This window comes from Leuresthes tenuis, unplaced genomic scaffold (assembly GCF_036924035.1).
Source record: "Leuresthes tenuis unplaced genomic scaffold, fLeuTen1.0.hap1 SCAF_6, whole genome shotgun sequence".
NCBI lineage: Eukaryota > Metazoa > Chordata > Actinopteri > Atheriniformes > Atherinopsidae > Leuresthes > Leuresthes tenuis.
The window spans coordinates 5,539,380-5,555,745 of record NW_027325360.1 but is presented as its reverse complement, the minus strand read 5'-3'; the positions used below and the strand labels follow the sequence as shown (position 1 = coordinate 5,555,745).

Below are 16,366 nucleotides of genomic sequence, written 5' to 3'. Positions count from 1 at the left end.
AGGTGAGTTCTAGTGGAACTGTGGAAACTGTGGTCAAATGTTTGTTAGTATGTGTGTTTGCTGCCATAAACAAAATTATTTCAGAATTTGGTATCGCAGTAGAATTGCTTTAGTAAGATTTCCTCTGTTTATTTGTTCAGTCTGGTACTAATTCTTCTATTTACTTCTATTTAAAAAAAAAAGAAAAGGACAATAAAACTATTACTGCAGCACTTGCAGTTTGATGATTATTGCTTTGGAAGACTTTACTGCCAGAGTTTAGGGCTTCCTTGAGCAGGCTGCCTTAAGCAGGCTGCCACAACGTAACAAAATGTACATAAACAAGTTGGAGACCCAAACCCAAACCCATCTGTTACTGAGCACAAATGGCAAAAGGGGTGCACTGTCAGGACCTTGCCTCTAGTCTTCAACCCATTATTACTTTCAATGTGTCACAGAAAGATATAACAAGCGATGATAGTCAGTGAGAAAAGTCTCAAGAAATTAGTCTTTGAAAATGGTAACCATGTCAGAATTTTTTGAGTCGCATATAACTGCAACATCATCCTTCTCCCAGTGAAAGTGAACACAAGAAAACCAGAGGATCATACCTTAAAGTGACAAATATATAGTCCATTACATTACATATATTACATAATGATGCATTTAGGGAAAAGAGTGCGTCATAACAAGTCAAACATACAATTAAGTTATCATTTAGTCATCAACAAACAAGACAAACAAGTCTATCTGGTGTGAGATAAATAGGTCACATATTGCTTCACAGACAAAGACGGGCGTACTCATTTCCCTCTTGTTTACCTTCCAGCACATTAAGGCAAATGCTCTTATCAGCTTCAACACCTACATGTGAAATACGGCAGCCTTGAGAGTGAGATATAATCTCATCATGATGTGTGATTCACTTTTTATGTACTGCTCTAATTAGTGACTATCCTTTCCTATTGAACCAAAAAAGGCAAAAGCCTTTTACTATCAGTATAAGTTGCTTTCCCTCTTCCTCATAATACATAAGCTTCATTCATTTTTCCATGCTCACTTTATCCTTCTCATTGATTTGGGTATGTGTGTGAGCGTGGTCTTTAACATCTGTTTTGGCTTGCCATCAAAGAATAACATCACTTTCAGATATTGTTTGCCTGCCACCTCTTCTTTCCTCCTCCACTTGTCCAGTTTCCTCAGACTTTTTAGGGACACTTAGCACACCATTTCTGCACACAAGTTTTCTAAAAAAAATTGACTTTGGGAGTTACCCTGATGGTGCAAAAACAGTCTCAAAATTAGACGTTTAGATTTATAGACCTGCCCCTCGATACAAACAGATGCTCCAACAGCTATTGTGTTCATCACGTGAAAATGTATGTCCATTTATGATCACAGAACATTGTTGGAGCTTTGAGGGAATGAAATGGAATGCCACTGGGAGAAAATGAGTGGACCAGAGGAGAGGCATGAAAGAAGGGGTGGAACTGAGACTGTGAGTGAACTGACCTTATCTTCCCAAACTATTGAGGTATTTATTTATTTAGTAAATGTTCACTATCCAAAATAGCAATTTCTTCTTTTACAGTAGAGCTGTGTGCAGCACATCTATTCAGCCCCTCTTTTGGCCCACACACACTTTGAAGCAACACTGTTGCCCCCTCAGTGCTTTTGTTACAACCTTTAAGCCTTTTCCGAGCCTTTAAGCAAGTTGATTCAGGAAAGCACTTAGCAAAAAGTATTGTATAACTTTAGGCTGCCCATTCCGGTTGCAGGCAGAGAGAAGTAAGAGCTGGCACGATTGCGGGAGAACACCAAATACACGGAGGCCAATTTTACTAAGCAGAAGTTGCAAAAGACTTCGTCTCCTCAGTAAGTGCAGCAGCCCAGCAGATGACAAGGAATAGTGCTAAAAAGTGTGTCTTAACACGCTCATGCACACCGACAGCATAATAAAATTCAATATTGTGATAAAGTTCGAGCTCAGTCAATAAAAAAATAATATCCCGATAATATTTTTGGCCATATCACCCAGCCCAAGATATATATAAAGAAATGTGTGACAGGCTGCTAGTAACAAAGTGGCTACAGACACAATTTAAGGATAGTTCTTTTTCAAGTTCTCTGTCATCTGTAGACAAAACACTGGATCAACCCTTGAGTTAGGTTAATTTTCTGTGCTTTTCTATGCTTTCAAAGGTCAGTGTTGACTTTGTTAACAACATTTTCCCTGTAAGTGATCAGGTACAAGGACTGGGCTGAGACTGAGTGAAAAAGCCTCCAATGTCCAAATAAGAACTTTGAAAGCCTGAAAGACCAATTTAAACATTTACAAGAACGTCTGGCTGCTTAATAATACATAAATTGAAAAATAAGTGCTGTATTCCAATTCACAAGAAAATTAATCATAAGACAAAGTTAGTAACTTTAAGTCTAATTTTTTTTTTTAAATCAAATTAAATGTTGAAAAAGAAAAAAAATAACATGAAATACCCTTCATTTAATGGCAGGTAGCTTGAGTGTAACAGATTTAAAATCACTGCATTTTTTTATAGACTCTAACCATCTGTATTTCTCTCTGGCCAGAACCTCATACATGTGTTAATATGTATTACAATGACATGAAAATATGCTGAGAATTTGGCCTGTCTAGATTTCAGAAGCTTGAAAGTTTAAACCATGAGCTAAAACCTTTGGCATTTCAGTGGGACTGTGAGTAGGGAACAGAGAGACACACTGACATTGACCTGATGAGAAACTGTCCATCAACAGCAGCTGGTCTCTCAGGATACGAATCAAAAACACAAACTCTTGCACTTGCTGTCCAATGGCAGGAAAGAGTGAAGTAGTTACTGGGCCAGGGTGGAAGGTGCAGCAGCTGAGGCCTGTACTGGATGCCTCTGGAAGACATGTGCTCTGTGCTAAGAAGGAGAGATGCCGTCCAGTATTTACTCAGGTGGAATAATACACAGCCAAAGCAGTCCAGTGTGTAGTGATAAAACAAAGAAGATTCTGAAGAATGTGCTCCATATGTTGTGAAGACGGAATAAGCATTAACTTAATTCCCACATTGGGTATCAGTGTTTTGACCATAAATGGGTTCCTTCGTTGCACCAAGAGCTGTCTTAAAATGATTACTTATAGAATCTTAATGGTGCCAAAAATTACAGCGCCTTCACAGCTAATTGTAAAATTTGCACACTTGAGGACAAAGGAAGCTGTAGGAGGAAGGGTGATCCTGTAAGTGGAGCAGCAGAAAATGCTTCAGGACAAACTTTGGGGTGTTGAGAGCCTAAACTCATATGTTTCTTTAGGCTGGTGGGTCACGTTACTTTCAAGTAGTTGATTCTGAACAGCAGCTGACACTTGGCTCTGCTGCATGTCGCCTTGAAGAATCTTCATCTTAAAAACGTCTGTGTCGCTATACTATTTATTTAATAAATAAAGACTTCACTAAGATTATTTGTAACAGTCAGCAGTCCTAAATCTGCAATGAAACTGAAAAATGGGTTCTTTGTTCTACAGTGTCTAACAAGAGGATGTGAAGCCAGAAATTGGTTGCCATGGCAGTCTTGCACTGACATGACAACAGGAGCCCACACGTTTCTTTCACAGTTTAAGATAGTATATATAGATTTATCTAATTTAGGACTCAGTTGTGCATCAGTTTTGTTCTCTTCTCTTCTAAATCACTCGATTGTGTGAAATCTCCTTAAAATAGATCCATTCATCCATTTTCTATACTTGCACAATCCAGTTCAGGGTTGAGGAACTGGAGCCTATCCCAGCTGCCATTGGACGAGAGGTGGGGTACATCCCAGGCAGGTGGCCAGTCCATCAGGCCACATAGAGACCAATGAGACAAACAACCATGCATGCTCACACTCATTCCTAGGGTCAATTTAGAATGATCAATTAACCTCACATACATATTTTTGGACAGTGGGAGGAAGCTGAAGTGCCCACATAATCCACACATACATGGGCAGAACATAGAAACTCCGCACAGAAACTGAGATTCAAACCAGGAACAAAATAGATACAGTTTTGGCAAATTGTTAAAAGACACAGCACAAGTAGCTGCACAGGCCAGATGAACATTACACGTTGAGTTCAGTCTCTGAGTAATCCTTGGCTTCTCTCCCTAACAGGCAGCCAGAAAAAGACATATAAGACACAAACTGGAACAGTTTAATCACTGTTTTGGTGGACAATCCAAAGGGAAAGAAATACAAGAAATAAAAACAAATTGACTGAATTTATAAGATAATGTGTTTAATTGTTTTAGAATGTGAAGCAGTAAATGAATTTCAAGAAATATTTTGGTATAATTTCTCCATTTTCCTGAAGAAGATTTATCATATGACATTGTACACTAAGTGCAATTTCAACACTAAGGAGTCTAAAAAACAGCAGGTGCACATTCCTGCTGGGACAAGCCAGAAACCTTTAGGTAGTGATTAACAGAGATGTTCTATCCTCTTTATATCATGTATACTCACAATGTGTCTTCTTAATAAATGGATGGGAGTTGCAGTAGAAACATACCAAAGTTCATGAGCCAACAAAGGAGTAAGTGAAAGGAATGAGAAAAGATAATATGGCTGTAAATCATAGATGATCCAAGCAATGATTTCCACCTTTTTCCAGTGTTTAACATTTTAAGGAGATCTAGTGGCAGAAACACAATTGTGTGAAAGTAAGAATTGTATTTTTATTAAATTAAAAGGGGCAGTTATGATCCAAAAACAACCCTCTTTACCCTCCAGCCTGTTGAACAGCTATGTTATCACAGTAGTAGCAACAGTCAAAAGTAGGACTTTATTCTTTGTGCAGGAATTTGTATAATACACTTTATTTGTCACGTGACTAATCTAATCTGATCTAATTTTGCAAAGTCTTACTGATAACACAGGTTCAGTCATTTTGACAACTTGAATGTAAAAGGATATTTCTAATGCACAATTCATTGTGAAAATTTTGTCTCAGAGCTTGGGCAAACCAAGCACTTTTATACATGTTTAAACACGTTTATAGAGTGGGCGCTTTGTGTTTTTCGCAGCCGCCTTGGTTAAGGGGTAAGCTAAATTTGTTCAGTTGGTTGTAATTTGCAATTTGAGTCACTAGATGTTGGAAACTGCTCCCTCATGAATGCCTCTAACTTACTCTCTCCTTCCAAATGTGTAGAAAAAACTACTAAAAAAATCAGAAAAGACATCCTGTAGAGACATTTAAATTAGAATAATTTTCATTAATGATTAATGAACATATTGATATGAATAGTAGGATTAATTTCTGCCAACAAAACTTAGATAACTACATCAGGAAGAAGCCTGTGACCTTGTGATGTCAAATCTAAAGCTCTGAGACAAAATTCTGATGTTTCATATTTTTATGAAAAGGCAAAAAAGTTGCTGCAGCTGGTTATGATTTTGTAACTTACACCACATCAGCCTTTTTAAGGTCTCACAAAATGGCTGGCTGGAGACCATCTGCTCCATGCTTTTGGGTTTCTTGTAAAAAGAGAAACTTAGGAGCCCACCCCCCTTCCTAAAAAGTCTATTCTGTTCTAAGTGGTCAGCTCCAATAGTCTGAGAAGGCACCATCCACCATTTTGCCTGAAGCTTTGCTGAAATTCAAAATGTGAAGTATTGTCCTGAATCCAAAATTAGGACTGCCCATGAGAGCAGGCTGACTCATTGGCATTTTTATTGTTTTTGATGAATGTCAAACTCTAAAATACAATACAAATACCGACCTAATTTAAACACTGATGGGCCAGATATTGGTGTATAGATGGCATATAGTGCAACACATGTCACATGAAAATTTCCAGAATGTAAAGGCTTAACACTTGCATATCAAGTTTTATGTAACATAACACACAAGACTACCATAATATCAACAGAAGATAGAGCAATCTCTTTGAAAAGCAGCCATATAGTAAATTTTTAACAGTGTCCAAAACGTAAGCTCTTAGAGACTGCTGACGAAGAGCATTTGTATTTCTTACAGACTTCTTTATGGCTGCTGCTTAATGTAAGACTTCCTTTCATACCAAGCAAAAAGCATTAAGAGGATTCCCCATTTTCCCAGTGGCAAATCAAACTGATGGATGTTTTAATGATGATGGTCTATAAGCCAAATGTCTCCCAACAGCATTTAAAAGATTCACTTGAGTTGGAGGAGAAAAAAATCCCAAGAGATAAGATTAAATGTATCCGTTTTCATTTGCTCTGAAAATGGTCCAGAGGCCACATTTTTGGTGCAATGTGTTTGGACAATAGCAGCTGTTCACAGGAGGGAGGGGCTTAGAAGAAATCCTTACAGTGAGCATAATTCAGGCATCCACTCATAAAACAAAGAGGGCCCATGCATTCTTGGATAGATCTAATATACTGTATTATATGATGTCTAATTTCATGGGTAAACACATCTTTCATTCACTCTGAAACTGCTTCCAAACATCTTGCAGCATGTTCTCACTGGATTTGACTTTTGCAACTTCACCAGCTAATTATGGTTTGATTCACAAAAACACTGCATGTCTGAGCTCTGCTATTGATGGCAGATGCATCTATAAGACAAACCTTTGATAAATAATATGATTTATTCAAACTGTAAGTCTCTCATTATCTTCTGACTGCCATTTATCAAAAGCTCTAAATACCAACTGTATGAAGCATGAGGTTAGTTCTTAACCTATCTTTATTCCCTAGTCCTTTGTGTATTCCTCAGTGGCAGATACCATGCACTGAGAGACAGGGCACAGCTGCCATGTTGGCTGCTCAACACAACAAATAATGCTTTGGCTATCCGTTTTCTTTTTATAGACTACGACACTAGCCATGAAATCCATATCTTGTAATCAGCCAAGAGTAATATTTCATTGTCAAATGTTATGCTTTTCCTCAAGACCTGAAACTGTGAGAGAGTGCAGCCCGCTCAGAAAAGAGACTCGTGAATAAAGAGTAAGATGAATAGATAAATAAACAATGCAACAGGGTTAAGTTTTTATTTAATCTAGAGTATACCAGTGATTTCTGAGTGTGTATCAGGTGCATCCATGTCGTGATTCTAAAAAAGAAAATAGATGCTGATTAGGTGAATCTCAAATGTCACAATGGTTGCTCCTCTGGACAAAAAGTCTTTTTTTTTGTCCTCTTGATAGATGGTTGCAAACTCTGTGACACCATTCAAGTCAAGGTCATATGATAGCCCTGCAGGACTCTTTCCTTTCTAAAGGCTGTCCACCTTGGTCCTGCTGCTTTGAAATCAAACTTGCCATTGTTGTTTTTACTGCCCATGACAAGGACAAAGGGACTGGGCAGCAGGGACACACACACGGCTTGAAATGCAATAGGGCTGGGAATTCCTCTTTAATTTCAATGCTATACTTGATCTCTGGGCTGCATGACTGACCACCTTATTATCTATAGCGACAGAAGCTTATCAATACAGAACTCGCTGGGTCCACAGACCGAAGACAAACACTTCCTTTATGCAGGATGTCCCCTCTGGGCATGAGACACATTGCACAAGCCAACCAGCTAAATTCCACAACTGAAAGGGTGGAAGACTGAAAACCATTTCTTAACGGTCATATTGGTCTAAGAAAATGATGCATTTAAAATGCATTTGTTAAAATGCTGACTAACAGAAAAATATTTGACTTATTCCAGGAAGAGTTTCTTGTTCTGAATAATATTAAGTATAAATATATAATTTATTCTCAGCCAACAAAGGTACTGACTGCAACAAATAAAATCCAGCATGTGTCTGAATGTATTAGCTGAACATATCTTTAAATCAGTGTATCCAATAAATCAATGCATTAAGAAGATAAATAAAAAAGTTAAATCTACAAATATAATGAATTAGATAAAACTGTGTGGCATGTTAAATGTGGAAAATTACTGCACAGAACTTTAATGTACAGTAATTTACTTTTATTTTCTTATGAAAAACAGAAAAACTCCCTTTTCAAAAGGCCATTTAGATGTTGTTCATAAACTGAATTAGATTCGGAATTACAACTTTTTATGCCAAGACTTAAAGGAGAACTTTTTTTAAACCTAGACCTTATTTCTGGCATGAAATACGTATTCCTACTCACTGAGAACAGTTTGGCGAAAGTCGGCGTCCTTCAGAAGATATTTAGAAAATTTGCGATCGGCGTATATCCATATAACAGAGTTAATGGGCCAGGGACGATGCAGCCTCTAAATAAGGCATTATCTGTCTTTATTTCACCAATACTTTAAGAAGAATGAATGAACGAACGTGTACTGTAGCTCTGTTAGCTCATCGGTGCTGTTATGTGGCTACTTGCGGCTATAGGAGAGCTAACGGAGGGATTTCTACACAGGCACTCTACTGGGGCCACTTCATCAAGTGCAAGTAGTAGCCACATAACTTTTTGTTAGTGTAATCAATATCACTCTTTATCAGTCAATGACACAATCATTCTGTATTCAACACATTTAGCTGAACACCTCCTGCTGTGGAAATCTAATTAGGCTCGCTGCTTCATGAATGACTGACTTCAACTGTGTCCTTTCAGGAGGTAATATTAGTCTGATGTGCTGAAGTTTCACACTGACACCATCAGAGCCTTGAAACAAACAACTGGAAAAAAAACAAGCAACAGGGTGGGTGGTGGCAGCCGACCTTCAGTTTCAGATGTGAACCTCCCAACAATGGACACCCTCAGGCATCCTGTGCAGGTGTGACCTGGATTTGATAAAAAAAACGTAACTTCTTACCCAGTGCAAATAAAGCCAAAGCTGCCCAGGTGCAGCTTTTGTTTGTGTGTGACTTTTGGCAGTGAAGCAGCTTTCGCAATAGGCCCTGGGAAGTAATAGCACAATAAAGGCAAGGCATTGAAACCTTTACAAGTCTTCTGATCAGAGATAGCACAGGGCTTCTTCTGTAGACCAAAGCCAGAGTGATCATAAGAAAACTAAAGGGAAATATGCATGAACGTCAATACTTGGAATTAAAACTTTTGAAGATTTCTTGTCTTAGTGCTCATTTGTGTCCATCCTTGAGAAAGGGGAAACAAGGAAGATTAGAGAAGGGTCACCAAGAGAAGAGGAGTTGTGTTCATCAAGAATCAAGTCTGCTATCAATCTGCTGTCATGCCAGAAGAAAAAGGATAACTTTACAACAGCTGCATCAACTGGCAGGTGTAATTTCAACCTGACATGAAAGGAGGACAAAGTGGTGACCTGATAAATGAGTGGAAAGATGACAATGACGATGTCAGCCACTGAAAGAAAAAGCAATAACTCAGTGAGCCTCTTCTTTTTTGCATGTATTATGTGCCTATAATGGGTGATTTTTGTTACCTGACAGCCAATCACAACAATGATGAAACCCTTTGTTATAGATTAAGAAAGTGGAACACTGTTAGCAAACACTGGCTTTGAGTTTAAAACAGAGACACACTTTAAAATCAAATAAAAGAATGTGATCCACTGAAAAAAATACGAGTTCATTTAAAGCATTCATTAAATTTAAACAATTACCTATGCAGATTTAAACAAGAAGGACAACAGGTTGTTGCATTTTTGTGTGAAAAACTGGTGGCTCGGTTCCAGCATACATGTTATCATAAATGAGATGCCTGAAATAACAAAATTGTGGAAATTTTGAAAAAAGTGAAAACACGTGTAAGAAAAGGACTGCTTTGTATTAGAGTGCAGTAAAAAATGTGCAGATATGAAGACCTGGAATGTGTTAGTGGGACTTATCCTCAGGTTTGAGGAATATGGCAGATAGGAGCTTAAGTCATGTGTTCAAGCCAAAAAAAAATAAAACTGAATAGTGTGAGAGATACTTTACAAAGCCGGGTGGTCTTACTATCGAATCTTATCAAAAATAAACATGGGTAATTTGACACTTATAATTATAAAGGAGAATGTTAGGTGCAGAAAGAAGAAATATGAACTGTGTCCTGCTTCTTCAGACTGTATAATTGTTTGCAATTTGTGGCAGATGTTAGTATGCAAACAGGCCCAACTTAACATTCATATAAATACTACTCTGACATATATGCATACCAGCAAATTACCATTAAAATATCAAAAACTATACATACAGCGTGATATGGCTGTGTGAAACAGGATACAACATATGTGTCCACACATGTGCAAATGTTGCCTGGAATACATCTGTGTAATGTAAATACACCAATGAGGTCAAGCCTCGTCAAACTGTATTAAGATTACCTGTTACGTAAACAGTTTCAAAGAGCAGAAGTATTAAGCGGACAAATGTGGGCTTAATTTTAAACAGAATGGGGCTCAAAGGAAAATAAACATCTTCCAGGTCCAATTTTTCAACATAGAAAGTGCCTAAGAGTTGGGAAAATATTATGTCAGTAGAACAAGGTTAGTGATGTGCATTATGATATATTTAGCCTGATTGTGTTATGGCAGTCTTCTCTGCAAACAGGACAAGATACATCAATTTGATGTTTTGCAAAAGATCTTTTTGAAAAAAAGAAAAAAAAAACTGCTTTAGCAATAGATCTTAAGTAGTTTAAGTTATGAGGGGCTAAAAGATAGACAGCCCGGTGCTTATGTATGGTAGTGTTTACACAGTGAACATCCAGAGGGAAAACTTTTAGTGTTACTACTTCTACTCCCTTCCATGCACTTCATGTGATCTCATAATTGCAAAGCCCACAGGGGCAGGTACGTGGAGGTCAAACAAAACTCCTTTCTGTAGTTCAGCATATTGGAAGAGAACCATTTGAAGTCTATCAGCACTAACACTCCCTGCAGAACAATGCTGAGGGCAAAACCTGAAAAGGTACACAATCAATTCATCATATGCAATAAGACAGAATTTTTCTAGACATGGAGAAAGGTTCAAATCGTTTCCTCGAACAGCTAAGTTCTATTTAGCAGGAAGGTTTTGTCCGTCAATACAAAAATTCCCTGGGTTCATAAAACTGCTAAGCTTGACTTCAGAACATGTGTTACCAACCTCAATGTGTCCAGAAAATTCAAGTTAAATTCCCAAACTTACTTTGAGGGAGAAGCAAAAGTACTTACCAGGTAATAAGATAAAAACCAAATAATTTAAGTCCTTCACTTTGGGAATTGCCTCAGACGAAGGAATTGACATGAAATTCACTGGCAGAGGGCTTCAGATTTAGAAGTGTGGACATTCATCCTAACTGCTTTGCACTCTGTTGCAAGGGGCCCCAGGGTCCACTGGAGGTCACGTTCTGATGAAGCCATGAAGCCGAACAGATACTTTCTAGTCATCAGCTGTACCTGGAAATTCTTTCCTTAGTAATCACTGAATCTGTGAGAAGACCAGTGCAGAGCTCAACCGCACCTGCCCAGTTAAGAATAACACCTCTGTAAACTATACCTGGACATCTACAGTAGTTGTGAAGAGCTTAACATCTTTTTTTTTAACATTGTAACACCACAAAAAAAATATTTCACAAATGTAGGTTAAATGGGCAAAGCCCCATCTTCCAGAGGTATGCCAGCAGGACACATCAACAATATCCTGTCTGCAACTGCAAAGCTTCTAGTCGACCTCACAAAGCCTCTTAGGCTTTTCTTTTTTCTTTTTGATAACTTTCAAATACACACGCTTTGGTAAAATGACAAATGTTGATGTGAGAAAAATGATATGTAAGTGGAACTGCACTGTAGAGCACAATAACTTGTGACTCTTTATTATTTTGAAAATGTGTTATGATGCTTACCAAGATGCACATTATTATCACATTGAAATGACACTTCAAGTGGACACGATGTGATCATTTCCAGTCATTTAATCCTTAATCAAGAGTACCTAAAGATTAGCTTTGCACCCTTCATAATTCCAAACAATTTGTAATTAGTTTAGAAAGGAAGGAGAGCTTTCTCTTGGCGGAAGCCTCCTCTTCGTTGAGAGCCAAACGATCTCTCTAAAGTGTCTTATAACTGGTTGAATTCCCGGAGGTTTGAAGAGGTGGCAGAGAAGGGGATGACGGTGACTTGTGGAGACTACTCTAGTTGCTGGCTAGGAAGCTACCACTACATCTAGACAAGAAAAAACTTCATAATCCAGACATACGTGTTAGCAGCTCAAAAAGCCATCACAATGAAGATTACAGCAGGATGTCTCTATTCGGTAAATATTCAGTACCCAAAATGCCACCTTCTGAAAGAGAGGGCTGGGCTAGTAGAGGATTTAGCAAGTTTAGGGTTAGGAGGTTAGTGTTAAAAAGATGGTTAGGACTAAAATTAATTATTTCCTCTAAGCCGCTGTCATCTTAAAGGAAGCCATTTTGACACTTCACATATAGCTGCTCATACAACCAGTAGAGATCCCATTCAGGTTGAATGTCATTATGGATTGTTACTGCCTGCATAAACAAATGGCCCATGGAGTCAAATTTATTTTACAATCCTCCCCTGTCTCAGATCTGATGGTATGTCTACCTTTTATACAGTTTATGACATCAACTTACAGTTCACATTGCTGACTTTAACAGCAAGCCTAATCATACAGTTTAAGCTGTGTTTAAGGTTAAATAAACTATTTGGTGGAAAAACTGAAATTTATGTTCCTCATACTTGTATTACCACTTTGGGGCTTGTGCCCCAGCTCCTAAGGTGAGGCCCCTTTAAAACTTATCTTAGTAGTTTAATCTAAAAAAGCACATCTAGAACAAGGTCGTTTTAGTGAAAGGTTTTATGGTTGGGAAAGGGGCAGGGAACTGGCTCTCGTGGTATTTGGGGAGGGATTGGGGTGGAGGGACATTTCCATTCAACTTGACACAGTATGGATTTTGTTCCCATCCTAATGGAATTGCAGAAATATTTGAGGGGAATCCCATTACGTAGCAATTGGAGTGCTGTAATAATGTACTCACAGTCATTTTCCCACTGCGGTTGGCCTCCTCTCGCTCTGCCAGGGCTTTCAGGAAGTTATCTTTGAGTTCTTTTCCTGCACTTGCCAGTGTCCTGGAAAAGACAACACTCAAACGGTTTGAAATGTTTCTCTTAACCTGGAAAAAAATAGTAATATGAGGCCTTAAAGGTTCTTTATTTATGGGAGCTTTTCACCCTTACACACACTGTAGCTTTAGAAAACTCTGGCCTATCTCTGCTCAACCTTGATTGATTAACTAAACCATCATAGAGTTTGATGGGATTTAAAAAAAAAAGTTGTTATTTTGTTTGCTATTTTTTTATAAACTGTGACATGCTTTAATATATTTTCCTCTGCTTGACCTTTCTGAGCACAAACTTGCAAGCTTGAGGAAGACTTAAATCAGTGTTATATGTAATATGTCGGTAAGCAGTATTTCACAGGAGCTGTCAAGCTTTCAGAGTACCGCACTCACATTAACACCAAACATCATCTCTTAACAAAAATTGCCATGATTATGATAAATATTGTTGATAGATATAGGTGAAAAAAGTCTTCACATGATACTGGGGCTGCTTTTTACCCTTAGGCCGACCTGTTTCCATGGAAACATGAATTTTTGCATAGACTGACATATCCACACCTGAAAAAACACCGGCACTAATATTTAAACAGTTAACCATGCAGTATGAGTAACAGAACTCTGGCATTCCTCCAGAATCGACCGTGCAAAACAATCATCAGATCCACGCCAAGTTAAAATATTAAAAGCAGTAAACAGGTCATTGGTAGCCTCAATGTGTGCACAATGTGTGACTTTTGTAAGATGCACAAAAAACACTGATTTCTTTAAAGCTACAGCATAGACTGACAAAGAAAAGAAACAGTTCTGATGACTGCAGCTTCCCAAAATGATTAAAAAAAAAGGAAATCTTCAGATTTTACACGTTTCACTTGGGTGTATAGTATCCCTGAGTTCCCAAACTGATCCATCCAATCATTGATAGAAAGTGTGTGCCTTGTTTGAAACACATTGACCAATAAAAACACAGACTGAGCAATCATTTATAATTTTCTTATCTCTGTTCTAATACAGTACTTAAAGGGGAACTCCGATATTTTTAAACCTAGACCTTATTTCTGGCATGAAATACGTTTATCTACTCACCGAGAACAGTTTGGCGAAAGTCGGCGTCCTTTGGAAGCTATTTAGATAACTTGCGATCCAAATAACGGAGTGAACGGGGCAAAGATGATTCTACACAGGCACTCTGCTGGGTTCAGTATCTTCTACAAACCTTTGCAAGCTTTGTTAGGGGAAGTAATAATCTCCAACTTTCCTGAAAACACCTGCCAGTTTGTTATAAATCTTTTATCTTGAATCAAATTCTGTCTCCTGCACTGTCCGAAGAGCAGACAAAAGTAGTTTTATTCCAAATAAAGAGCTCCTCAAATCCATTTACCATTCCAAAAAGCACTTTAAAAAGTGCCACAACAAGCACACACAAACAGACAAATTCTACTTTTACCGTAGCCTCACAGTGAATAAGAGCATGGTTTAAATCTTTAACTCTACTGGAATTTGGAAGACGATTGTAATTCATACAAGTCAATTGGCCTGTGCCCTATAATGAAAGTCTTAGAGGAATCACACGGTGGTAAAAGTGCAGGGACAGCACATATTTGGAGGCTAAAACCTCACTTCATCTTCTGAGTGAGTGAAGGATTGCTGCTGGGTCATGGGGGCCGAGGCCCCAAAGTAAACACAGGTGTTGAGGAGCCAAGTGACTGGGGTTACCCCATCCAGTAGCTAAAGCAACACACACAGTCACGGAGAGTGTATAATTCTTCAGTAAAACATATGGACCGCTGCAAGTTTGAGTTTCCCGTCAATTGAGAAATTTCTTATCAAGCCTCATTTAAGAGGGATAACAAAAGTCTCACAAAAAAATGATGGTTATTAGTGACTAATGACTGGATATTAAGCTAACAGTGATCGAGCTCTGTGTTTTAAGAGTCTTGTTTTTGGATTGTGGTCAGGCAGGTGGGCTGTGAAATGAATAGAAAAGAAGTAAGTTGGAGGTGAGAATCATCATCTGGCTTTTCTTTTTTTTTTAAAGGCTTCTGCTTTTCAAACATGAAATAATTCTACTGGAAATACTAAGAACTTCTTAAATCTAGCTTATACTTCCCTTGTATCACCATATATACATCCTGGACAATTGGAGAGCTTTCCTTAGTCAAGATTTTAAGATTTGCTTACCAGAAAGAAAAATAGACCTACGTGGTTGCTACAAAGTTTTCCAAGCAAGTCACATTACTGGAACACAGACTGAAAACAGGCCTGCACTAAAACAATACAGGGGGTTGAGCTGCTGGTGTTGTGGTTTATTGTGAGTGAGACAATGAAATATTACCCAGGAAGTTCAGTTAAAGTATCACAGACGTGCTAAAAGATCAGATGCCACACAATGTACAACAGTTTATAATGTTCATAGACTGCATATTCTCATATTCATTAGAACAATCACAAAGTAATCTAATATGTGGCTTGCATCACAAATGATCTACCTCAATATGTGTTCTCACATACTCTATTTGACTGAGACTGTAAGAGAATGTTTAAGCATAGATTGAATTTTTTGTACACGTCGAGACCTTAGTTTAAAAAGCACAAACTTACTTTGTGATGGAGTATTTCTCCAGACAGTGAGTGAAAGTGATGTGATAGTGTTGGAAAAGTACAGTAATAACCCACAGCCAGAAATATTATTGCACACACTGCAGTTTCACTGTAGAACTTACAGTTACTGATTACAAAGACACTAAAATTACCAGAACAAACCTCAATATGGACATGTAGCATGTAGACTCTTAAACCCTGTTTAATGTGTTATAATTCCTGCCATCACATCAGCATTGCTAACAGGCATTTCAAAATTTCTAAAACTATTGCATGAAAATGCCACACAACCAGAAACTGAGCTAAACATCATTGAGTGTGCTTTTGGCTGTCCTCTGGGTCACTGTGTTACAAACTAGGGTTTATGTAATGCTTTGTTCGGCTCTGTTGGGGGTGAGCAGCTGTTGCTGCATGGCGACTATCTTCCAAGTGTGTTTACACATGTATAAACACACCACTGCAGTGTATACCAAAACCCAGAGGCTTTTTTCCTGGTCCATATGCTTAAATTTGTGTTTTTCAACGATTTATTAACAGTAATGGTTCCACTACATGTCTAAGCATTGCAGGCATGTTCTGGATTTCATATTTTCAAACTTCTAATACATTTTTCTTATGATTATTCTTTTGTGTACATCAAACTGAATGAAAATGAACACATTTTTGCTATATAATGAACAATATAATGTAACAAAGGATCGCTTATTTTCATGGAACACGACATAGTGAAGTGATCTGGATTGTTTTATACTATTAATAAAAAGAACAAGAAAACAAAAAAATTAAAGCATTTATATGAACTGACTGCAACAA

At 37.9% G+C, this 16,366-nt stretch overlaps 1 protein-coding gene across 1 annotated transcript in view; it reads right to left on the bottom strand.

Moving 5' to 3' along the window:
• cfap299 (cilia and flagella associated protein 299) overlaps positions 1–16,366 on the bottom strand; it is an 80,201-nt gene that overhangs the window by 49,795 nt on the left and 14,040 nt on the right. Inside the window, exon 3 of the mRNA XM_072387297.1 lies at positions 12,872–12,962. Within this exon, the coding sequence (XP_072243398.1) occupies positions 12,872–12,962 (91 nt within the window). The remainder of the gene's footprint in view (positions 1–12,871; positions 12,963–16,366) is intronic.